Here is a 24240-nt window from a genome sequence, read left to right on the forward strand (position 1 = left end):
TCGGAAGGGACCACAAGGGTCATCTAGTCCAACCCCCTGCAATGCAGGAATTTTTTCCTAAGGTGGGGCTTGAACCCATGACATGGTTGAAATATTATGCTGATATGCAGCAACGCCTCGGAGCCGCCGTGGCTGCGGCCGTGCCTTGCCTCGCCCTCGCCTGCCCTGCCACCCCCTCTCGTCTGCCCAACCCTCCCATCCTCTCCAGCCAAGCAGGGTAGCCACCCCCTCTCGCCAGCCCCAGAAGCACAAGGTGGCCGCTGCCGCCGCCGCCACAATGTCATCGGGCCTGCTGGCCCTGTAGCCCCGCCCACATTCCCACTTCGTGGCCCCTCCCCTCCCGTGCCTTGGCCCCGCCCCTGAGCGACCATGGCTTGCCCCCCCCTAGTTTTGATCCTGGCTACGCCCCTGGTGGCCAGCATTACAAAGCCGCTTCTGGTGAACCAGAGCAGCACACGGAAACGCCGTTTACCTTCCCGCTGTATCTATTTATCTACTTGCACTTTGACGTGCTTTCAAACTGCTAGGTTGGCAGGAGCTGGGACCAAGCAACGGGAGCTCACCCCGTCACAGGGATTCGAACCGCCGACCTTCTGATCAGCAAGCCCACAGCGCCAACATCCTCGAGAAACCTCTCCAATTCCCAATGCTGAAGGCTCCTTCTTTAGTGGTTAGGCAAATGCACACCCAACATGCTCAGGGGCACTTGCATATATTCAGATGTCCTAGGGTGAAGCCTTGGCTTCAGAAACAGATGCTGAGGCAGCGACTTTACGTAGACTAAGCCCCACTCCTTTGCCTCTTTCTAAGGATGACACAGCCTACCGCAGCAAATAAACAAGTTTTCAAAATGATATGCAAATTGGTTTGCTTCAAATGCTGGCTGCTGTACATTAGCAAGACAAAGATGCAAGGGAGGCTTAAAAAAGGATTTTGTCTGAGAGCAAAAGAGCATTTTATTTCTCAAATGACAGTTGTAGGCATTCTTGGTAATAGGCTCCATGTGTGCCTGTTTGTCTAGCAGTGACCCGAGCTTGTGCGAGAAAAGCAAACCCATAAGACAACTGTTCCTTTTGCTGTGATGGCTTTGGACCGTGTCACTCAAATTCTTCTCGCAGCCGAGAGTGGCTTTCCTCTTTTTCCTGTCACTTGGCATATGCAAAGAAGAAAAGAGGGGAGGGAGCCCCAATTCCCAAAGGACATTTTTACACAGGTGGAGGGATCCAGTCAAAGATGACCAATCTCCCCACCACACACACGCACACACACAATCCACTTCACGCCCACGCACCCACCCACCAGCAAAGCATAATGTTGTGCTATTTTTGGTAACAAGAAGAGGGCCTCCCCTCAGACGAGAGAGAAAGAGAGAGTGCCGTGTATTTTCTCAGTTGCGTCACTTTGCAACCTAAAGCTGTGTTGTGCTCAGTGTTTCTTTGCGGTGATGCAAGCCCTCTTCTGCTTCTACAGCTGGTTGGATTTTCCTCCTCCCTGCCTTCACAGCACCTCGCAGGTTCCCTCTCTGAGAGCACTACGCTGCTTGAGTGAATAGAAAGAAACATACAGCTCAGCTGCAGGTTTTCCAGCTACAAGAGAGAGAGGGAGAGAGAGAGAGGGAGAGAACATTCAGAGGGAAAAAGACAGAAAAGGGCTGGAGAAAGAGAGAGAGAGAAAATATTGCTGTGTCTTAACAAGAAAGACATTCAACGGCTGAATAAAAAGGTGCGGGGGGGAAACCCTGTTCATGTTTTGGGATATCATTCTTTCAACTGGCTGGAACCAGAGTGGATCAAAAGAATGGGAAATGCCAGCAAACCCTTTAGAAGAACTGCTTCTTTCCTATGCTTTTTCTCTGTACTGTTGCTGACTGAAGGGAGCAAGACAGGGAAGACAACATGTCCAGCTTGGTGTATTTGTACCAAAGATAATGCTTTATGTGAAAATGCCAGAGCTATTCCACGCAGCGTTCCACCTGACGTTACCTCACTGTAAGGGCTGTAAGCATTTGGTTCTTTTAATTTCTGTTTAAAAATTGAGCCAGCATGTGTGGTGTTTTCAGTGCAGACGGAGGGGTGTCTGCAGTCGTGAATACCTACAGCATTCAAAACCCGGGAGCCGGGCGTTGAGGGGGGGTTGTGCTTAATGTTCTTCTTTCTGAATGCAGCTAGAACATCTAATTTATTTCTTTTTCTGAAACTTGTAGCATCCATTTCCCTTTTTGTGTGTGGAAATAATGTAAATCCTAGTGATGATGACAAGAAATGGTCCTTTGAGGTAGTAAATAACTATTCCGGGAGCTCACGTTAACATAAGGTCTGTTTTCTTTTCCTTCTAGTTCCTTTGTGAGATCGGCTTTTACTAAAATCCCAGAAAGGAGTTTTGTCTTCTCACCATCTCTGCAACTTCTGTGAGAAAGATTTATATCATGGTTACTTGTTATGAAACGTGTATCTAAAGTAACGGGGCTTTAGTACTTGTTTTATAAGAAATAGTGCAGATCAGTTATGTAACAAAATGCACCCTAGCGATTCCAGTAAAGGTAATTAAAGGTGTGTCATGCCTAGTTTGGTTTTATATATATAGGGTATATAACTTTATCTGCCTCTTTAATCTTTGTTAATTGCTGTTATCTTTATCATTATTATCTTCATTGTGCTTACTTGGCAATATTATTTGGCTAGGCTAAATTTAGATGCCTGGTTATAATTACGTTCCCACATTGCGTTCCTAAATCACATGTATTGTACTTCAAAGGCCTGACTATACTAATGGGTTGTCATTATTAATTCCCCACACTTTTAAAATTTGGTACTGGTGGATGTTAAAGTCTAAGAGTTGTTGCTGACTAAATAGACTGGCTGTTTTTGAAATCGAGACCTGAATTTCAATGGGACAATTCTGCAAGCAAAACCCGTAACGTTTGCTTGGGTAGAGGTTTAGCATTTCCCACAGACTTTTCTTTAGGTAGGGACTGGATTTGTCCCCTGTTCTCCATCACAACAGAGACCTGGAGAAAAACGGAAGTCAGTTGTTTTGTGCAGTAGGGATAGCTCAGAAATATGTCTGTTTTGAATGTATACTTTGTAAAATAGACACCTATAAAGGATGGCCCTTACATATGACTGATTTGGTTCAGAAACCTGTCGAGAAGTATTTTAACTCATTTTTTTAAAAAAAGAAAATTAGGTATGTGTACATAAACGAGATGAGTCAGTCCAGGGCATAATTTTCCTTGGCTACTAAGCATTACCTTCTGTTGGAACATTACATCTATTTAGTTTAAATGCTGATGCCCTGATAGTTGACGCTATGACCCTTCCTGTTCTTGTCTACTGTCAAGGGAGCTGATAAGAAGGCATGCGCACAGCAAGTAAGGTTTTGAATCCAGGACAAATGAGTAAATATAGTTACCATGGAAACCTTTCTGTTGTCCCTGTACACATTATCCCACACAAGCTTTTTTGGAGTAAGAGCATATTACCAAAAAAAAAAAAAAGAGAGAGAGAGAGGCAAAATTCACACATCATCTGTGCTAGGGAAAAGAGACGGTTACAGTTTTTGTATTTGGTCGTTTGTGTGCCCATAAAGGGAAAGGCACATCATGAGTTTGCCATTTACCGTGTTTCCCCTTTTTTAATACGTAGTCAGAAAGTAAGCCATGGCAGGGTTTTTAACCATTTGAGAGCTATAAGACATACCCCGAAAATAAGCCATACTTCCGCACCAGCTAGCAGGACCCAGCATGCCGGCCGCGACAGGAGGAGGAAGCCTGCCGGGTCGGGTCAGTGCCCGGAAGCGGCGGTGGCTGCTTTAGTGCCAATAAAGCGTGCAGCAGTGCCGCACGGAGCACCAGCCAGCAGGACCCAGCTCCTGCAATGCCGGCCGCGGCAGGAGGAGGAAGCCTGCGGGGTCGGGTGGGTGCCCAGAAGCGGTGGCGGCTGCAGCGCTGACAAAGCGTGAAGCAGCGCCGCACGAAGCACCAAGGGCACGAGCGGCAGGAGGAAAGAGAGAGAGGCTCGTTACTTGCGGCACTTTAAGAGAAGCAGCCAGAACCGATCTCCACATTCCGAGCCTCCCTTTTGCGCGTGCGGGCATGTTAAAGCCCCGATCACTTCACTCCCCACTTCTTCCTCGCCATCCCTCCCTTTCACGCATTGCCTTGACCCCGCAGCCCCCCTCCCTGGCCATCTTCCCCTAAGTGCAGCGCTGCTTCGTGAGCGCTGCAGCCGCACGCTCTCTGTGTGTGCTGCAGCCGCACGCTCTCTGTGTGTGCGCGTGTCTCTTTCTTTCTCTCCCTGTGCGTCCGTCTCTCTCTGTGTGTGTGTTTGTGCGCGTCTCTTTCTTTCTCTCCCCGTGCATCCGTCTCTGTGTGTGTGTGTGCGCGCGCGCGTCTCTTTCTCTCTCTCCCCCGTGCGTCTCTGTGTGTGTGTGTGCGCGCGCGCGTCTCTTTCTTTCTCTCCCCCGTGCGTCCGTCTCTCTCTGTGTGTGTGTGTGCGCGCGTCTCTTTCTCTCTCTCCCCCGTGCGTCTCTCTCTCTGTGTGCGCGCGTCTCTTTCTTTCTCTTCCTGTGCGTCCGTCTCTCTCTCTGTGTGTGTGTGTGTGTGTGTGTGTGTGCGCGCGCGCGTCTCTCTCTCTCCCCCCCGTGCGTCTCTCTGTGTGTGTGTTTGTGCGCATCTCTTTCTTTCTCTCCCCGTGCATCCGTCTCTCTCTGTGTGTGTGTTTGTGCGCGTCTCTTTCTTTCTCTCCCCGTGCATCCGTCTCTCTCTGTGTGTGTGTTTGTGCGCGTCTCTTTCTTTCTCTCCCCGTGCATCCGTCTCTCTCTGTGTGTGTGTTTGTGCGCGTCTCTTTCTTTCTCTCCCCGTGCATCCGTCTCTCTCTGTGTGTGTGTTTGTGCGCGTCTCTTTCTTTCTCTCCCCGTGCATCCGTCTCTCTCTGTGTGTGTGTTTGTGCGCGTCTCTTTCTTTCTCTCCCCGTGCATCCGTCTCTCTCTGTGTGTGTGTTTGTGCGCGTCTCTTTCTTTCTCTCCCCGTGCATCCGTCTCTCTCTGTGTGTGTGTTTGTGCGCGTCTCTTTCTTTCTCTCCCCCGTGCGTCCGTCTCTCTCTGTGTGTGTGTTTGTGCGCGTCTCTTTCTTTCTCTCCCCGTGCATCCGTCTCTCTCTGTGTGTGTGTTTGTGCGCGTCTCTTTCTTTCTCTCCCCGTGCATCCGTCTCTCTCTGTGTGTGTGTTTGTGCGCGTCTCTTTCTTTCTCTCCCCCGTGCGTCCGTCTCTCTCTGTGTGTGTGTGCGCGCGTCTCTTTCTCTCTCTCCCCCGTGCGTCTCTCTGTGTGTGTGTGTGTGTGTGTGCGCGCGTCTCTTTCTTTCTCTCCCTGTGCGTGTCTCTCTCAGTGTGTGTGTGTGTGTGTGTGTGTGTGTGTGTGTGTGTGTGTGTTTGCGCGCGCGCGCGTCTCCCCCCCCCACAGAGAAAAGGTTCCGCTTCGGCTCGTCATTCAGCCGCGCGCGCGCGCCAGGGGCATGGGCCCAAGCCTCGTCCCCCTCGCGCTTCCCTCACAAGCATCTCAGAGCGGGACGGGTCACGGCCTCCCTCCTCATTCCTCGGCCGGCGTGAGAGAGCCCGGGGAGCAGAAGGATCCCAGGTTTAACCCCCAGGTACCCCCAAGTTTGAAATTCTGGAGAGCTGCTGCCAGCCTGGTTGACAGTAAAACCTGGATAGCACAGTAGGCTAGAGTGTGGTGTTTATAATGTGCGCGGAAGAGAGCACCGAGTGTCCTGAGCCAGTGGGACCCAGTTGTACCAGCACTTAAAAAAAAAGACACCCCCTGAAAATAAGCCACCGTGTGTTTTTTTGAGGAAAAAAAGTTATAAGACGGTGTCTTAAAAAAGGGGAAACACGGTAGCTGTGAGACACCACCTGCACTGCCATCCGGCTATGTGGGGCAAAGAACATGCGAGATGGCCCACCTCAGCAGGCTTTTCAGTGAGGTGGCATGTTTCATTGACTCACAGTGTACTGCTCTGAAGGCCCTTTTGCAGATGGAAAAGCAGCATATACATTTCAGTATAAACAAACCTACTCCATGCTTTTGAAACACCGAGAGTCCGGAAGCTCACTTACAATCCTAGAACCACAGATTTCAGCTCCAGGTGTATGTGCATTGTAATAACAGTGGTGCTAGAGCAGGCATCCCCAAACTTCGGCCCTCCAGATGTTTTGGACTACAATTCCCATCATCCCTGACCACTGGTCCTCTTAGCTAGGGATCATGGGAGTTGTTGGCCAAAACATCTGGAGGGCCGCAGTTTGGGGGTGCCTGTGCTAGAGCAACGCAAGATAACTGTAACACTCTTAATCTCAGGGCCCTGGGTTCAAGCCCTGCGTTGGGCAAATGATTCCTGCATTGCAGGGGATTGGATGAGATGACCCTCATGGTCCCTTCCAACTCTACAGTTCTAGGATTCTAGGAGTCACCAACCTTTTTGGCTAATGAGCATATTTGCATACCGGAGAAACTGTTCTGGGCACCACACCACAACCTAGTTCAGAATGTTTATTTCGCGTCTAATTTCAGCTGGGGAGGGAACCAGGTCGGTACCAGAGAAGGCCAAACATGTGACCCCCAGCTAAACATAAATTCTCATCTTAACTATTTTTTCTTCTTCTGGAGCTAATGACATATAGGTCTTCTTGACTAAAATTATTTCCGTTCAGTTAGACCATTACCTGTTGGAGATATTTTGGAAGGCCAGCTCACTGGTCAAAAGAGAATAGGTTTAGGTCCTTTACAGGTAACATAAACATTGTGGCTTTCAAATCCTATAGTATACAGTATAGAGAAATGTCATGATACCTTGCAGAGATTGTAGCTTGAAGTCTGCCAAGTGGGATGCATTTCCTGAGTAATAGGTAGAAGATATAGCCAGGAGGGTAGGAAGCACAATGCTAAGGGCTGTGCTGGAAGTACGTAATGCAACATGCATAGACAACCAAATCTGCATGCTTAGTAGCATTTGCTCTATGATCTCCTGACAGAGCCCAAAGGACACGTAGAGTTGGAAGGATTCCAAAAGATTGTCAGGACTAACCTCCCATTGTAAGATTAGACCATCTGCATACCAACACTGCACAGATCACCCCACACAACCCACGGGTGAACACAGAAGGGCCCCCACAGAACACGTACGGTAGCTCCAGAATGTGATCCAAACAGTGAGCCCTGGCTACAATCAAGCTAAACTGGTAGGCAGAACACGGCTTCTCCTGCAACATGTTCAGAACAGAAATGGTGACAAGGATTCAGGGAGTTTCTTAGTGCACAGTGGAGCTTTACTGAGCCCATTCCTCTTCCACTTGCACCACTTTGCATTGCTCAATTAGCTGCTCATGAAATGTAGGAGGCCTTTTGGTGTGGTCTCCAATGCAGAGCAAGGATCTGTGGTCACTTCCAGCTGACCTGTTTATTGATAATTGATCCTGAACAGTTTGCTGGGACGCTAGATGATGTTGCATCAAGCTAGTGTTATCCCACACTTTCCTTATTGTGCAAAGTCCAGTTTTGTGGGGGAGCCAGGCTTGTCACACAAGAGGTACAAATCACTTTTAACTGTGCAACCTGAACTTGCTGGAATGTGATTGAATCCCACCCCAATATACCAATAATCTGGAAGCAAACAGGAAACAAGAGAAGCCCCAGCCAGTGCACCCATAGAAGGGTTTGGGCACATGAATAGTGGTCTTTCAGTCCCAACGAGGCTTTCCACATGGGAAAAAAGCACTGAGTCAGGCATTCATTACTCTTAGGATATAGGCATATGAATCATTCCAGCTGGAAAAATGGACATTTCCCTCTTTTTTTTACTTGTTTCCTTGCCCCTCTGGTTCTACTGCCCTCAAGAGGTCTATTCACCTTGCTTTTTTCTGCTCCAGCATCTGTAGAGAAATCATAATAATTATTTCTATGGGACTCCTCAGTCAGAATGCATTATGGAAATTACTCACACACGATAAATAATTTTGACCCATTGTGAGCCTAGAATATATACAAATCCCTATACAGAATGTCCCTTACTATCTAATCTATTGAATCATGAGCCCTATTCCTGTGTTCCTCACATGCAAATCCAGTTGTGTGTTGGGGGGAGGGAGGAGGACTGTGCTCCATAGCCCTTCCTGTCACCGGCTTCTTTGCCTCTCACACACAGAGGGCTGAATGTCTGCAGTGAGGTCCCTTTTCAACTTGTGTAGGGGCTCACTGTGTGATTGAGAACCCCAGAAGGTCAGTGTTCTAGATCATGCGATGAGCCTACCTGAGTAGAGAAGGCTCCCTACTGCAGAAGTTCTGACCCCAACCCATGGTGGCTGACAAATTTAGCCATAGCAACGAGGCAGAAGGCATGGGGCCAGGGAGCATGCCTCTGCTTCACAATTCAGATTGCATGTGTGGCAGTGCCTGAACAGGGCTACAGAATCATAGGCTGTGCATATTCTTTCCTTCAAAGAATTATGGGTACTGTAGTTTACTCATCAAAGTTACAATTCCCACATTTTTCTTTACATTGCAATGTAGTCAAAGCAAAATTCCAAGTATGGTTGATACTTGGCCAATAAATTATTCTATTCTATTCTATCCCTTAACTAGCTACAGTGCCCAGAATTCTTTGAGGGAAAGAATGTGTTTTAAAGGTATAGAAATAGGAAAAGGAACAAATAAACAAAACATGCCCTCAAAGCGGACATATGACAAGCAGGGTGATAATTTTTCTGGGGGAGATGTTGTTCTTTGAGGAATATGGCAAGTACATTGGAAAGCCTGTCCATTCATAAGCTCCCATATGCAGGTGAAGCTCTGGAATTGGGGCCACTTATGCAGACTTCAGATGCCAGAAACAAAACATCCCAGCAAGGCCAGAGTATATTTTTGAATGCACAGGTAATGATATCAAATGCACATTGAGCAGTAGTGAGAAACCATTGGGAAACTCCATCACAGCTCCTGTTGCTTGGTCCCTGCTCCTGCCAACCTAGCAGTTTGAAAGCACGTCAAAGTGCAAGTAGATAAATAGGTACTGCTCCGGCGGAAAGGTAAACGGCGTTTCCGTGTGCTGCTCTGGTTTGCCAGAAGCGGCTTAGTCATGCTGGTCACATGACCCGGAAGCTGGCTTCCTTGGCCAGTAAAGCAAGACGAGTGCCGCAACCCCAGAGTCGTCCGCGACTGGACCTAATGGTCAGGGGTCCCTATACATATACTTATACAGTGGTGCATCGCTAGACGAATTTAATTCGTTCCACGGGTCTTTTCTTATAACGAAAAATTCGTCTAGCGAATCTCATAGGAATGCATTGAATTTTTTTTTGCCCATAGGAACACATTAATTGAATTTCAATGCAACCTCTGCTCGAAAAATCCTTTTGTTAAGCAGAAATTTCGTTAAGCAGGGCATTCGTTAAGCGAGGCACCACTGTACTAGCCTATTTCCCAAAGGTTCTAATGAACTTATGTCAGTTTTCCTGCTTAGGATCTGGGTGTTGTCTGTTTTTGTATTACAATATTTCCCTTGGGTTGTTCTTATGCAGGGCATGGAATATGCCTCCTGAGATCTGTGTTTCTTCATCTGTTCTAGCAGCATGTCACTGTTTAGTTATTTTTTGCTTTATATTTCTTTATACAGGTTATTTACAGCAAACACATTTGATGTCATTAGTGGTGATGCCTTCATGGGCCTTTCTCATCTAGAATATTTGTGAGTTGAAAAAATAATGTGAAAGATTTCTTGAGAGTGTTGCATGCTTGAGATAGAGATATTCCTTTGACCAAGCTGCCTTTATGACCTATTGCAGGTTTATAGAGAACAACAACATCAAGTCTCTTTCAAACACTTCCTTCCGAGGACTGAAATCTTTAATTCACCTGTAAGTAAAAGTATTCGTTTGATTCCTTGCCATCTTTACAGAACTATGTCAATGACATATTTTTTTTGAAGCTGTTAACCAGCTAAAGGTTTCGGGGGTTGATTACCTGTTTTGCCATTAATCAATTGATTATACAATTAAACAGGCAATTGCCTAATGTATCATTTAATAATTCAAACCCTGTTCTGTGAGTAGTGTTAGTATCTGCAGCTTGGATCCAAGCAATCAAGAAACTGTTTTGCATATCCAAGGAAGCTTTGAGCTTGACTTTTGTTTCACCCCTGAACTGCCCTTCATGGCAAGATTTTAAACTTAAAGAAGGTTCAAAACCAATTTGTGATATTGTGGAGGTGTGCCATGCAGTGGGGAAAATTAAACAATTCCACTGGGTATGCCTAAGTCCTTGGGTAATCCTAAAGTAACTCTTTGGATCTTAGCCAGTCTGATCCAGGCATTAAATTTTATGCATAACGTCTTTTGCATACATGAATGAAACTATAAATCTCTTGGCATGCCCCATGGTTTGCAATTTAGAGAAAAGTAAATAACACACTATAAAATAGCACATTTTCTTCTTCTCCATCCACCAGCAACTTAGCCACAGAAATACTTTTAAAACGTCTTCACCCTAAACTGAAAATTGTGCAAATCATCAAGCGTGAGATGTTGTGCATGGGGTTCGTATCTCTTGGATTGAATCTAAAGGGAGAAGTGCTAGTACCGATTCAAAGCGATATTTCACAGTCAAATTACTACCATTAGCAGAAACCAAATTTATCTATACTGTAAATTATATGTAAAAAATGCTTTCTCCAAATAAGGTTACTTTCAGAATATGGGAATGCACTAGAACTACCACCCCTGCCCCTGGCATATGTAGTTCAAAGTCTTTTTAAAAAAATTGAATCAATCATAAATGATATAAAATAATGGAAATTTTTGATGTGAAAACAATATTATTTATTTAAAACATTTATATACCGCTAGCAAGGTTATGCTTAAAATTCTACAAGGCAGGCTTAGGCAGTATGTGGACCGAGAACTCCCAGAAGTGCAAGCTGGATTTTGAAAGGGCAGAGGAACCAGAGACCAAATAGCAAACATGCGCTGGATTATGGAGAAAGCTAGAGAGTTCCAGAAAAACGTCTACTTCTGCTTCATTGACTATGCAAAAGCCTTTGACTGTGTCGACCACAGCAAACTATGGCAAGTTCTTAAAGAAATGGGAGTGCCTGATCACCTCATCTGTCTCCTGAGAAATCTCTATGTGGGACAAGAAGCTACAGTTAGAACTGGATATGGAACAACTGATTGGTTCAAAATTGGGAAAGGAGTACGACAAGGTTGTATATTGTCTCCCTGCTTATTTAACTTATATGCAGAATTCATCATGCGAAAGGCTGGACTAGATGAATCCCAAGCCGGAATTAAGATTGCCAGAAGAAATATCAACAACCTCAGATATGCAGATGACACAACCTTGATGGCAGAAAGTGAGGAGGAATTAAAGAACCTTTTAATGAGGGTGAAAGAGGAGAGCGCAAAATATGGTCTGAAGCTCAACATCAAAAAAACCAAGATCATGGCCACTGGTCCCATCACCTCCTGGCAAATAGAAGGGGAAGAAATGGAGGCAGTGAGAGATTTTACTTTCTTGGGCTCCTTGATCACTGCAGATGGTGACAGCAGTCATGAAATTAAAAGACGCCTGCTTCTTGGGAGAAAAGCAATGACAAACCTAGACAGCATCTTAAAAAGCAGAGACATCACCTTGCCTACAAAGGTCCGTATAGTTAAAGCTATGGTTTTCCCAGTAGTGATGTATGGAAGTGAGAGCTGGACCATAAAGAAGGCTGATCGCCAAAGAATTGATGCTTTTGAGTTATGGTGCTGGAGGAGACTCTTGAGAGTCCCATGGATTGCAAGAAGATCAAACCTATCAATTATTAAGGAAATCAGCCCTGAGTGCTCACTGGAAGGACAGATCGTGAAGCTGAGGCTCCAGTACCTTGGCCACCTCATGAGAAGAGAAGAATCCTTGGAAAAGACCCTGATGTTGGGAAAGATTGAGGGCACTAGGAGAAGGGGACGGCAGAGGACGAGATGGTTGGACAGTGTTCTCGAAGCTACGAACATGAGTTTGACCAAACTGCGGGAGGCAGTGCAAGACAGGAGTGCCTGGCGTGCTATGGTCCATGGGGTCACGAAGAGTCGGACACGACTAAACGACTAAACAACAACATTGTTGTTGTTAAATTTATATCTACATCACATACATACATTCAATGATCACAGGGTAGTGTATGATTTAAATCCAACAACAACAATAAGAGTGTGTGTGTGTGTGTGTGTGTGTGTGTGTGTGTGTGTAAACATCATAAAATTAGGCTCATATTACTCAATGAAACTAATTGGCACAGTCCAAGAAGCTAAAGGAATAGGCACATCCTGATGCCTCATCTTCTTCCAAAGGTCCAGGGGAGGGGGGGGATCTTTAAAAGATCTAAGAACGACAGTATTGAAGAGGGGGGGGAATCACATTTCCAATGGGATGGCATTTGACTATGGAACAGGACTTGTGGTCAGTTCAATCCCTGCCTCATCCCATAAATATACTGTATTATCAAATATATCATGTTCAAGTACAATGTATATAGATGTAATCAGTAATCCTGTGGTCCTCCAGATGTTGTCGGCCCCCAGTTCTTATCAGTCCCAGCCAGCATAGCCAATCAGCTTGGACAATGGACATTGTAGAAGAAAAACATCTGGAAGCCATATATTCTCCATCCCTGTCTTTGAATTAAATAAGCAGGAGGTGGAATCCCTGGGCCCCTCCTTTCCTTCTTTTGCACCACAAACAGATCAGAAGCTTTCACTTCCACCAAACGAGGTTCCTTATTACGTTGAATAAAACTATGGTGTGTTCAAAGAAGCCAAGATTAAACAAACCATAGTTTAACAAGTATCTTCATCCATTTCAGACATAAAGAATAACTCTAGCTAATTTAAAAGTAGAAGCAGAGACTGCTGATCTCTTCTTCAATGCACCATGAGAGGAGGGAGAAGCACATGAGTTTCAGGCTCAATGCAGTTTGTGCATGTAACACTAATCCATAGTTTAGCATTAGGTCTGAACTGGGCCATTATATTCATCTACAACACAGCAAATAAATTTGTGATAATGATGCCTATTAAAGTGTTCTGTGAAATTACAGCAGCTGATTAATTTAGTTCCTGATACACTAGTTTCATTCAAATGAACTTTTACATAGAAGTATAATGATTCAAGCAGCTATTAAAAATATAATTATAAATTGGCTTCTTGACAGCAGAGAGCCATTTAATGCTAAATATGCTTCAGACAATTTGTTTTCAACAGAAATGGATTTTTTTAAAAGTGTAGCAGCTTTGATTTGTTGAATATCATTTGGCGGGCAGAAAGGGGGCAGAAATTTGTATTTATGCATGGGATGAAAACTCTTGACATTGGTTGTTGATGGCTTTTGCTTAAGTCACCCTGACTTGTTTTGGGTTGTTGTTGTTTCTCATTTGAGGGGTGGGATATATTAAATAAGATAACTAAGATAACTTTGCATCTTTGAAAGTCTTAAGAACAATTAAAAGAAAGCAAAAAGTCATAGAGTTTGTCAAAATCTTGACAAGGCATGGGAAATCTTCACATTCAGCAATTGTTTGGGAGAGCAATCAGAAGTGCAGACATGTTATGTTAACAAAAAACTGTTAAATAAGTTGCTCTGACAAATAATCCTTTAAAGAAAAACACTTCTTGGCATTTGCATAGCACTCCTTAATTGTTTGCCATAGAAGTATTTGATGAAACAGATTAGAAATGACTGAAAGGATGATCTTGTGCTAAGAATGAAACATTTTCTTTTGCAGGAGTCTTGCAAACAATAATCTCCAAACCCTCCCAAAAGACATATTCAAAGGCTTGGATTCTTTAACAAATGTGTAAGAAAGCTTCTTCATTTTAACACTATGATTTGAAAGACAAGAGATCAATGCTCACTAGTAATTAACAGGTCTGGCCACTCATTAGGTGGGCTTGGTGTGACAGATGCATTAAAACCATTGCTGCCAGTTGCTTTGTCAATTTACATTTAGGCACCAACTGGTTCCATTAGGAGATATATTTTGCCTGTTACCAAACATCTCTCCAACCTACCAATTTTTTAAAGCTTCAAAAATGTATAACAGGATAGAAACGCAGTAAGCACCAGCAAGGACGAGGCTGCTGCCTAATTGTTCAATTGACTGCATAGCAAGCAAATTACTTTGTTTTGAACCAAACCTTTCCAATTGATGAAGACAGTGATTGGAACACTGTCAAGGGCATTAACATTGTTTGTGTAATTCCACAGCAGAAAGTTGACATTTGAGACACAGTCGAAAACACCCTGATTATGTACAGGGGAAGTTGAAAAATGGGATAGACTGTGTGCACCAAGTCTCCCTTGTCAGAGAATAATAAATTCATATAGAGTTGGAAGGGACCCTGATGTAGTCCAACCCCCTGCAATGCCGGAATCCCAACATGCAGTCCTCCATCCATTTTTTTAAAAAGTTCATTTTTATTAAAAGATTTTCATGTGTAACAAAGGTACATATATAACATCCATTTTCAGTTAATGAAGTCCTTTCTACACGTCCGTTACATTCAGTGTGAGACATTACTGTCCTAGGCATTGTGAGGTTGGCTTACACTGTTTCCCATCCAATTTGAAACCATACCACACCCTGCTTAACTTTGCAAATGTGCTAGCAGTTTTATTGCTGCACTCTTAGGAGGGCATAGTCACCAGTGAGAGCAAACCAAGGTATACCTGCAGTAGAGGGGAGGCTTGGAGAGGGGAGGACATTTTCAGTGGCGGCCAGGAGCACCCCTGTGCTTGTAGAGTATAAGCTATGTTTACTAGGATCTATATGTGGTGGCACCTACACTTTGGAACTCCTTGCCTGTTGATATCAAGCAGACGCCTTCACTATACTATTTTCGGCACCTGCTAAAAGCATTTTTGTTTAGACAAGCCCACCCAGGGTTCAAGTTTATTAGTTTATTGCTGGTTTTAATTTTTTGAATGTTTTAATTCTTTTAATTAATTCTTTTATTCCTTTTGTAAGCCACTTTGAAGATTTCTTTTTGCAATCAAGCTGTATATAAATTTTATGGATTAAATAAAATAATAGTTATGAGTGGAATAAAATGGGAAAGTAAAGCATCAAGAGCCCATACTGAGAGCAGTGAGACTTAACTGGATGAAAAGGCGGTTGCAATATTTGAACACACTTACAACCATATCTGCAAATAAGTAAGAAATGCTCCCTCCTTACGCTGCTCTACGACCGTAATAAAGTGTTGATTGATTGATAAGTAAGAAATGGAAAATTTATGTTTCAAAAGCACTTGTACAGCACCTACAACCCCTGCTCCTCCTTTCTCCTCCCGACAGGGACCTTAGAGGTAATGCATTCAAATGTGACTGCAAATTGAAGTGGTTGGTTGCGTGGGTGAGCAGAACAAATGCAACAGTAGAGGACATTTATTGTGAAAGTCCTCCGGAATATAAGAAGCGAAAAATCAACAGCCTCTCTCCCAATGAATTCGATTGCATTATTACAGGTGAGTGTTCTAACTGCCTTCCATTTACTGCACTGATGGCATATTTTTCAAGTCACTCTCGCCATATGCTATAGAATGGGGATGTATGGCACACCCCATGGGACACGTGTCCCAGCTCTACTGCCAGCTCTGCTAACCCTATTCAAGCCTCGCCTTTAGGTCCTGGGGCACGCCTAGCACCTAAATAGGGGATTGGATGTACAGTGGTACCTCGGTTCTCGAACTGAGTCCGTTTTGACTCCCGAAACTGTTCGAAACCAAGGCACAACTTCTGATTGGCTGCAGGAGCTCCCTATACTCAAGCGGAAGCCGCGTTGAATTGAATGTTCGGCTTGCAAAAAATGTTTGCAAACACTTCCAGGTTTGCGGTGTTCGGGAGCTGATTTATTTGACAACTATGCCATTTAGGAACCAAGGTACCACTGTAGCTAGAATGATTCCTTCTCTCCCCATGCCCATTCCGTGCCTTTAGAACACCCCATTTGGGGTCATATGTTGGTGGACATATCACATGCCTGCTGAGCTGCCCACTGGCATGTGCACATGGTTCTGCTAGCATGCAGGTTTTCTGCTGGCGTGACACCTTGTCCATCAGACTGCCTCTTAACTGCCAGCTCCTCCCAGGTGATACTTTGGATTACTCTGGTAATTCTTGAGCTTTTTTAAAAAGCAACAACAACAACCAAACACCCATGAAGCTTTGCTTCCACTCAACAACCATTCATTCCAGTACAGAACTGAGTAACAGCATTGAAACTTCCTGTGTTAGGTAATTTGACCAGGCTAACAGAAATAATGGACTTTAGAAAGTAACCACTGTCTGGGAACAGGAGTACCAGCTTGGCCCCATGACTGTGGGTGCCAAGCAGTGTGCATGGCTCTGGCGTGAAAATTTGTTGGTGCCCAACCCCTTCATGGAGAATTTTGTGGGTGCTGGAGCACCCAGGGCCCCAGAGAGCTGGCACCTATGCCTGGGAACACACACACACACACACACACACACACACACACACACACACACACATAATGAGCATGTCTCCTTTTGGTTTGCCTTTTTTGCAGAATTTGTTGTTTTTCGGAAGCTGCCTTATCAGTCACTATCGGTGGACACATTCTCGTTTGAGAATGATGAATTTGTTGTCATTGCCCAGCCTTTTATTGGAAAGTGTATCTTCCTTCAATGGGACCACGTGGAAGGGACTTTTAGAAATTTTGACAACATTACAGGTATGAATGATTCGTCTCCACAGACATTTTGTTGCTACCTGATCTAAATGCCAGTGGGTGATGAAGCAATTTCGTATCTCTTTTATCCTTTTTTTTATCCAGGGACGTCAGTGGTTGTATGCAAGCCTGTCATTGTCGAGAGAAACCTGTACATCATAGTTGCCCAACTCTTTGGCGGCTCCCATATATACAAAAGAGACGTTAATGCAAATAAATTCACTAAAATTCAGGATATTGAGATTCTCAAAATCAGAAAGCCTAATGACATTGAAATATTCACAATGGCGAAAGAATGGTATTTTGCAATTGCAGACAGTTCAAAAGCTGGAATCACCACTGTTTACAAATGGAATGGAATCGGATTTTATTCTGACCAGTCTTTGCATGAGTGGTATAGAGATACTGATGTGGAGTACCTTGAAATAGCTGGCAAACCTCACTTGATCCTGTCCAGTAGTTCTCAGCACCCTGTCATATATCAGTGGAACAAAGGAACAAACAAATTTGTTGACCCTGTTGATATTCCAGATATGGAGGATGTTTATGCCGTAAAGCACTTCACTGTGAAAGAGGACATTTATGTTTGTCTAACAAGATTCATTGGCGATTCCAAAGTAATGAAATGGGGAGGTTCGAAATTTCTGGATTTACAAAGGATGCCGTCAAGAGGGTCAATGGTATTCCAGCCTCTTCAGATAAAGAATTATCAATATGCTATTCTTGGAAGTGATTATTCATTTACTCAAGTCTATTTCTGGGAGGCAGGAAAGGCCAAATTTGTGAAGTTTCAGGAATTAAATATACAAGCTCCGAGATCTTTCACACATGTTTTTGTCGACAAGCAAGATTTTCTCTTTGCCTCAAGCTTTAAAGGGAATACAGTGATTTATAAACATATCATAGTGGACCTAAGTGCGTGACACACAGAGATTTTTGGAATCTGTTTTGAGGCTTCCTCCAGTGATAACAAGGACCTAATGAACTAAATGCATGATGATGATTCTCTTTACTTCCAGTCTGCGGAATGCCTTTAACGGATCAGATTGCTAGAATCAAATACTACAAGTATCTTCATACGTAAATGTCACGTCTAGTGCTGTTGGGAATTGCTTTTTTTTTTAAAGAAAAGACAAATTAAATCATTAATTATTCTTTGCAGTCACAATGGCTTGGATCCAAATTTAGTCACGCTTAAAATAGACCCATTTATATCAATGGTACACAGTACAGTGATGAGTAACTCAAGTCCCACTGATTCCAGTGGGTCTATCCTTAGCATGACTAAGGCTGTATACACACCATATATTTAGAGCACATTTAAAGCACATTCCCCTCGCCCAAGAATCCTGAGAACTGCAGTTTATCTTTCACAGAGCTACAATTCCCAGCATCCTTAACAAACTACAGTTCACAGGATTCTTTGCCCGGGGGTCCTTATATTGTGTGTATGCAGGTAGTCTGGATCCAGTGCTCTGTAAATATGTAGTGAAACTCCATCTATCTTGGGGGGTGGGGGATCCAATAAGATGTAATTTTCCATTGTTCACCTATTTGAAAACTGCCAAATAAAACGTTTACATTTTCTTTCATATTCCAAATGGTTTTTTGTTTCAGAAGTAAGTAATTTTTTAATGTACTTTTGCACCAATTCAGCAGTTTCCAAGGGACATTGAGGTCCACCGTGAGAATGCCGTAAATGTAACACTGGACCTGGACCTATGTGGGTTATTATTATTATTATTAAGTTTGAAGAGCTGTTTTCTTTTTTATAATTATTTTTATTATTTTTCTAAATTATTACAAATCAGGTCTAATTACATTAATTTGATACAATTTCTTAAAATCAGGTTCCCCGCTCCTGTTTCAAACATATGTCAATCATTTCCTCCCGTTGATGCATCATTTCTTATTTAGTGTCCAGTTGTCATCCTTCACTTACGTTAAACCATTCTTCCAGCTGACTGCTTTCCCCCCTTACAAACAGCGTCTCTGCTACATCTTATAAATATAAAATCCAGTTCACGTGTGTAAACATTAGGAAGAACTTCCTGACAGTAAGAGCTGTTCGGCAGCGGAATTTGCTACCAAGGAGTGTGGTGGAGTCTCCTTCTTTGGATGTCTTTAAGCAGAGGCTTGACAGGCATATGTCAAGAATACTTTGATGGTGTTTCCTGCTTGGCAGGGGGTTGGACTGGATGGCCCTTGTGGTCTCTTCCAACTCTATGATTCTATATACGGTATATTTTCATTCCAGACCTGGTGTGCTGGGAGAGCCATTAAATTCCGCTCTGGAGTTCTTTCTCGGCACACAGTTAAGAGCAAGATCTTCCCTCAAATTCAGTCTCTTCCTCTGTTCAGCTGCAGTTCATTCCCCCCCGCATTCCTCCGACAACACTCCAACCCAAAAATAGTTGTAGATAAAGTCCATTCAGTCTCGACCAAGGGGGGAGGGCATACCAAAACCTTATTAAATTCCTTAGCATAAATTAAAAGCCTCTCCCTTCTTTTTCAAAGTATCAGACAGAATAACAAAGCAGTTATTCTGCCAAGCCCAGTCCTTTTGGCAGCTGATTGATTGCAGCCCATTAGCATATGTTGATCTAGGAGCACTTCTTGATTAAAGCCAATTGTCCAGATTAAGGAGGAGCCAACCACAAATAACGCTGGTAACAGAGGCTCGTCCATGGCAGGGACACACTTCCAGGTCATTCCCACTCTGCCTTTCAAATTGGCAGACACAGGATTTCATGGTACTGTGGGATGCAGTGAACTCACCAGACCCTACTGTAGAGCATTGCGAGGATTTATGCCTCATAAGTCCTCACTTTCCCCTGCCTGAACTTCCTTGCAGCTTGTGGAGGGCTGCGAAGAACAACTGCCTTTGACTCGTGAAGTAGCTGGAAATGAACCTGGAGCTATGTTATGACACTGTTTGGCTTTTCTAGCCACTTGAAGTACAGAGCTCCCAAACTCTAAATATGCATATCTTTGGGTACAACACAGCTCCATGGAAATGGAGGAAATGAGTGTGTGGCCCCCCTCTTTCCATAGGGAAAAAAATATCCTGTTGAATTGTGCTCTTTTTGCTTCCAATAATTCCTTACATATCTACACTGTGGGTGAAATTCAAGATACTGTGGGTGAAGCTCAAGCAAATATTACTTTTGCACAGAACTTCTTGGTAAATTACTAGTTAAATATTTTTCACTAGTGCCATTCAGCCCGTTTAATAAACGGGCGCTAGAACATTCGGCCTTTTTCGGTAGCAGCAGCGCGTGGGGGGCTTTTATTCCTTGTCTAATTGATTGTTCCTCCCCCCTCCCTTTGATCCTTAATTTATCCCTAATCCCCCCCCCGTTCCCAAACCCCAAGCCAAAGTCCCCCCTTTTTTTACCTTTACAGCCCGGGCTCGGCTGGGGGGTGCGGGGGGTATTTCTTCCTTTACCCCCTCCGAAGCTTGTGTTTGGAGTGCGGATCCCTCCCCACCCTGTTTTCGCGCACTTTTTGCGCCTGCCGTTTGGTTCCTAATTCTTCCCCATCAATAGCGCTGCTGCTGCCAGGGCCCAGTGGCCGAATTCTGGCTCCTGGACGGCCCAGGCGGCTGCTCCAGGGTGTACACCCAGTTTTTCGGGGGTGGGGTGGGGGTGGCTCCCGCTACTTTTGTTGGCCTCCGCTGCTGTTTTTCAGTCGCCTGCTGCATCCGGGAGGGAGCTTTGCTTGCGCCCACCCCGGCACTTTCTGAGGGTCCCGCGGTTGGCGCTGAGCATTCGGTGGCCTCCCCGCGCCTTTCCTGGCCGTTCCGGCCCAGCGGAGGTTTCCCGTTTGCTTGCGCTGTTTGGGCCTCAATTTCGGGCTTGTTAGTGAGGAGAAGCCGGGGCCTCGATTTTTTGGTCGTCCCGGCTTCCTCCTCAGACCCTTGGGCACATTGAGAGAGGGCCTGCCCTGCTTAGGGGCCTTGCTGCCTGCTCCTGCCTTCCACCTGGTGGCCTCTGTTTTAACTGCTTATTGAACCAGTGCAGGGCAGAGGGGTAGGGGGTGGGGTGGGGAGAGAGAGAGAGAGAGTGTGTGTGTGTGTGTGTGTGTGTGTGTGTGTGCAGTCTCTGCGTCCAATCCCTGTGTCCCTGGGGCACATGCTCAGTAGCGCGGAAAACAGGACACAGGGAATCTGGACGCAGAGACACTTGCACTTTATTATATAGGATTAATCAGTATTTCTAAGGCTTTTCATTTTAATGAAAAATATGCAGTGTTTACTCAGAAGCAAGTCCCGCTGTCATAGGATTGCCAGGTCAGGGGCATCGCAGACCCTGAAATTTCTGGGCCTAAACCTGAGGCTTAGGGACAGCCCCTGGTGATGTCATAGGAGTGGGCCCTGATCTTTCTTCCTCTGTGCTCCCTCCCTCTATTGAACCCTGGAGATGGAGGTTAACTGGGAGACAGCAGAGAAGAGCAAAAAAAAGTATATGCAAAAAAAAAGTATATGCAATAATTTGCAGCCAGCTCCTGCCAGGCTGAAATGTGCACGCTGCATGCAGAAATGTCTTAATTAAATAATAATAATAAATTAAGGCACTCTCACACACCTGGAGATTCAAGACTTCCCTCTGCTCCCTGGAGGGAGCCAGGCAAACCTGGAGACTTTGGGTTAACCCTAAAGGTCTGGCAACCCTATATAAACTGCCCTCCCTTCCTTCCAAACAGCAGCACTCAGTGATACTATTTCAGAATATACTGGGATGTTATTTTGGGATATCCTGAGATGCCGTTCCTATTTACGTGGCTAGTTAACACAGTCTTTAATCAACATGCTGGGGATGCAACTCTTCTTTCAACAAAGAGAAAGAAAAATCATGAATCCAACATGAAATGAAATGTCCCCCGTCATGTACCGAGAAGGACTAAACTTGACGATAAGCCAACTACAGTTGGGAATGTCTGATGCACCCTGAATTAAAGTAGAGCGACATACACAGTTCTGGAGAAGAAAACCTGTCACCTTGCTAATTAGCAGGAATGCAGCATGAGCCATTCACTAAACAGTTATCAGATGTTTTATCCCACAGTGCTGTCACTGCGACAGTCCTTTTCACAGAAATGTGCTTCAAAGGCAGCCCTCCAGATTCCTGGCACGGTATTGATGCAAAACGTATTCTCAAGCGGATAGTTCCTGGAATAACATGACAGACATTACAGGGTCTCGTAGAGCGCGCTCCCCCCCCCCCGCTGTGTTTAAGTCATGAGAAAATCAGAAAGCAGACACAGGACACACAACACCGAATCCTGGTTATAAAATGGAGACTCTTGGATGTCAATTTACAAGTACTGTACAGTATACACTTGCTTACTTGCTGCAGTTTCAAAAAAAAAGGAATTAAGAACCAGCAAGGGTATAGTTTTGCACACAGCCACAGATGTATTCAGTATAATACTATGCCCATCTATTAGGAAGTAAGTCCCACTAAATTCAGTGGGGCTTACTGCTTGGTAAGTGGGTACAGAATAACACTCTTGCTCACTGTTTAAGTGTATCTGTTGGGGAAAATACAGTACAATCGAATGATTTTACCACCTCAAGACTGCCCCCCCCCAATTGTGCTTTCCCTGACTGTTTTTCAACAGGCAGCAATGCCATTAATTTCATCACCTAAAAAAGAATTGAGCACCTCCTTTGGGGGCAGATTCTTGAAGGGTCTCTAGACTAAAAAAAGTCTGGAATAACTAGTTGCTACAAATGGCCCCTAATTGGACCCCCATCAAATTCGGGTTCAAGGTCTGTTACCACCAGTCTCTGTGGATGTTGTCATCTCAGCACCATTAAGAGTAACATCACACAAGCACCTAGACGTGCAGTTATATTTGAGCTTACAGCCATATGAGTCTTTAACTCACCCCACTCCCATAAATGTTTATTGTTAGAGCACACAAATTAAGATGCAGAGATAAATGCAGGAAATTTAGGAAACAAAAGCGGAATATCATTCTAACTTTTCTGTTCTGACCCTTGATTCGTTGCTGAGCCTTTCCTGTGGTTTTTAGAAAACCATGAGGCCAAAAATCAGCGTCCCTATTCTTACAGCTGGATCATAGCCATGATAGGCAACATTTCCTCTAGATGGCTGGTTTCTGGCTGACTTTCCCTGCCGCTCCACGTGTCCTGTAAATGGGGTGCCTTTGGCGACACAGGGGTTCCAGAATGGTTAAGTGGGGGTGGAGCCTCTGCTTCCCTACTTACTGTAGCCCCTTGTGAGATCTTGCACAAGGCTGAAGGGTTTAATGGGACCTTGTGAGGGGCCCTGCTCCAGAGGGTTGGAAATCCCAGAACATAAGTAGGGGGACACAAGAGGGCTGCAGTGAGAGGAGAGGGAGGAGAAATGGCTTTGCACAGCCAAAACGTCCTTGCACTATTTAGCTGGATGCTACCCTTGAACACTGAAGAAAATATATAGGGATTATAGGGGTGATGGAATGACACAGCTGTGACTACAATTTTCTCTGCCTGTTTGCTATTCCCTGGGTTCCACTGTGGTTACTGATTCAACATGTTCCTGGGATTCTTGGGATCAGTTTTGAATGTATACACAAATTGGACATCAAATTGTATCTTCAAAGGGGTTTCTCAGCCTCAAGCAGTTTTAATCAGAAGCTAAAAATTGGGCTATTGTGTTATAACGAAGAATTTCCAGTGATCTCCAGATATAGTGCAAAATTCAAACTGAAATTTTCAGCATTAAAAGATCTCTACGGATATTCCCAGTTCAGAAAATACCACATAGAAATAGCTTTTCAGTGAGCAACACAGGGAAGGGGATATTTTTAGCACAGGATTCATGATAGGTGAGCTATCTTTAAAGTGCAGGAGAGTAAAGGTTGAATAGGCAGCTTTCTACATTGACTTTGAGAAAGATAATAATTTCACTGTTCATTATGGATACTGAACCACATTCTTTCATAGGCCTCTCGAGAAGCATCGCTTATTTTTATGGACTGGATCGTGGTTAAGTATAACATGGTTAATCATTATTATGTTAATAATTTCCTCCAAAGTAATACTTAAGAGAAGCAACAACAGATTTTTCTGCTAGTGCAGTATATGTTATTTTTTTGCTTCCACACTGATGTTTGAAGCTGTAATGGCTTTTTGGTGCTCCCTGATGGTTTTGCTTTTGATTGACAGATCACATGCAAGGACCAAATGTTCCTGAAATGATAAGCAATGCAGAAAGTTATTAATGGATGCAAACTGCAGATCAATTTTTTTTAATGTAGCAACTTCACTTTGATATGCCTCACTTTAATGTCTTAGCCATAATAGTCCTATTGATGGAATTTTATCATATACCCATAGCTCTCTTATCTTTTGCTGTATTAATTTTTAAATGATATGTGTGCATAAGGTTAGTGAATTCCACATGCCTTTGTTTACTCCCATAAAGGAGCTAAGATTTTACCCATCTGTTCCAAATAATT

The 24240-nt window shown here is 44.2% G+C and overlaps 1 protein-coding gene across 1 annotated transcript; it reads left to right on the forward strand.

The window, feature by feature from the left end:
- The first annotated feature begins 1557 nt into the window (after nt 1–1557).
- Nucleotides 1558–18339, forward strand: LGI1 (leucine rich glioma inactivated 1). The gene is made up of 8 exons (XM_035137940.2): nt 1558–1988; nt 2336–2407; nt 9662–9733; nt 9831–9902; nt 13806–13877; nt 15377–15546; nt 16609–16773; nt 16876–18339. Exons 1-8 carry the CDS (start codon nt 1798–1800, stop codon nt 17691–17693), a joined length of 1632 nt encoding a protein of 543 aa, XP_034993831.1. The 5' UTR covers nt 1558–1797; the 3' UTR covers nt 17694–18339.
- Nucleotides 18340–24240: the final 5901 nt, after the last annotated feature.

This window comes from Zootoca vivipara, chromosome 5 (genome assembly GCF_963506605.1).
Source record: "Zootoca vivipara chromosome 5, rZooViv1.1, whole genome shotgun sequence".
In the NCBI taxonomy this organism is placed as follows: domain Eukaryota; kingdom Metazoa; phylum Chordata; class Lepidosauria; order Squamata; family Lacertidae; genus Zootoca; species Zootoca vivipara.

Excerpts from the sequence above, each read along its gene's own strand:
- LGI1 (XM_035137940.2), top strand. The coding sequence starts at position 1,798 with ATGGGAAATGCCAGCAAACCCTTTAGAAGAACTGCTTCTTTCCTATGC. Across the intron at positions 1,989-2,335 it reads CCACCTGACGTTACCTCACT|TTCCTTTGTGAGATCGGCTT; the intron begins GTAAGGGCTGTA and ends TTTTCCTTCTAG. Across the intron at positions 9,903-13,805 it reads CTGAAATCTTTAATTCACCT|GAGTCTTGCAAACAATAATC; the intron begins GTAAGTAAAAGT and ends TTTCTTTTGCAG.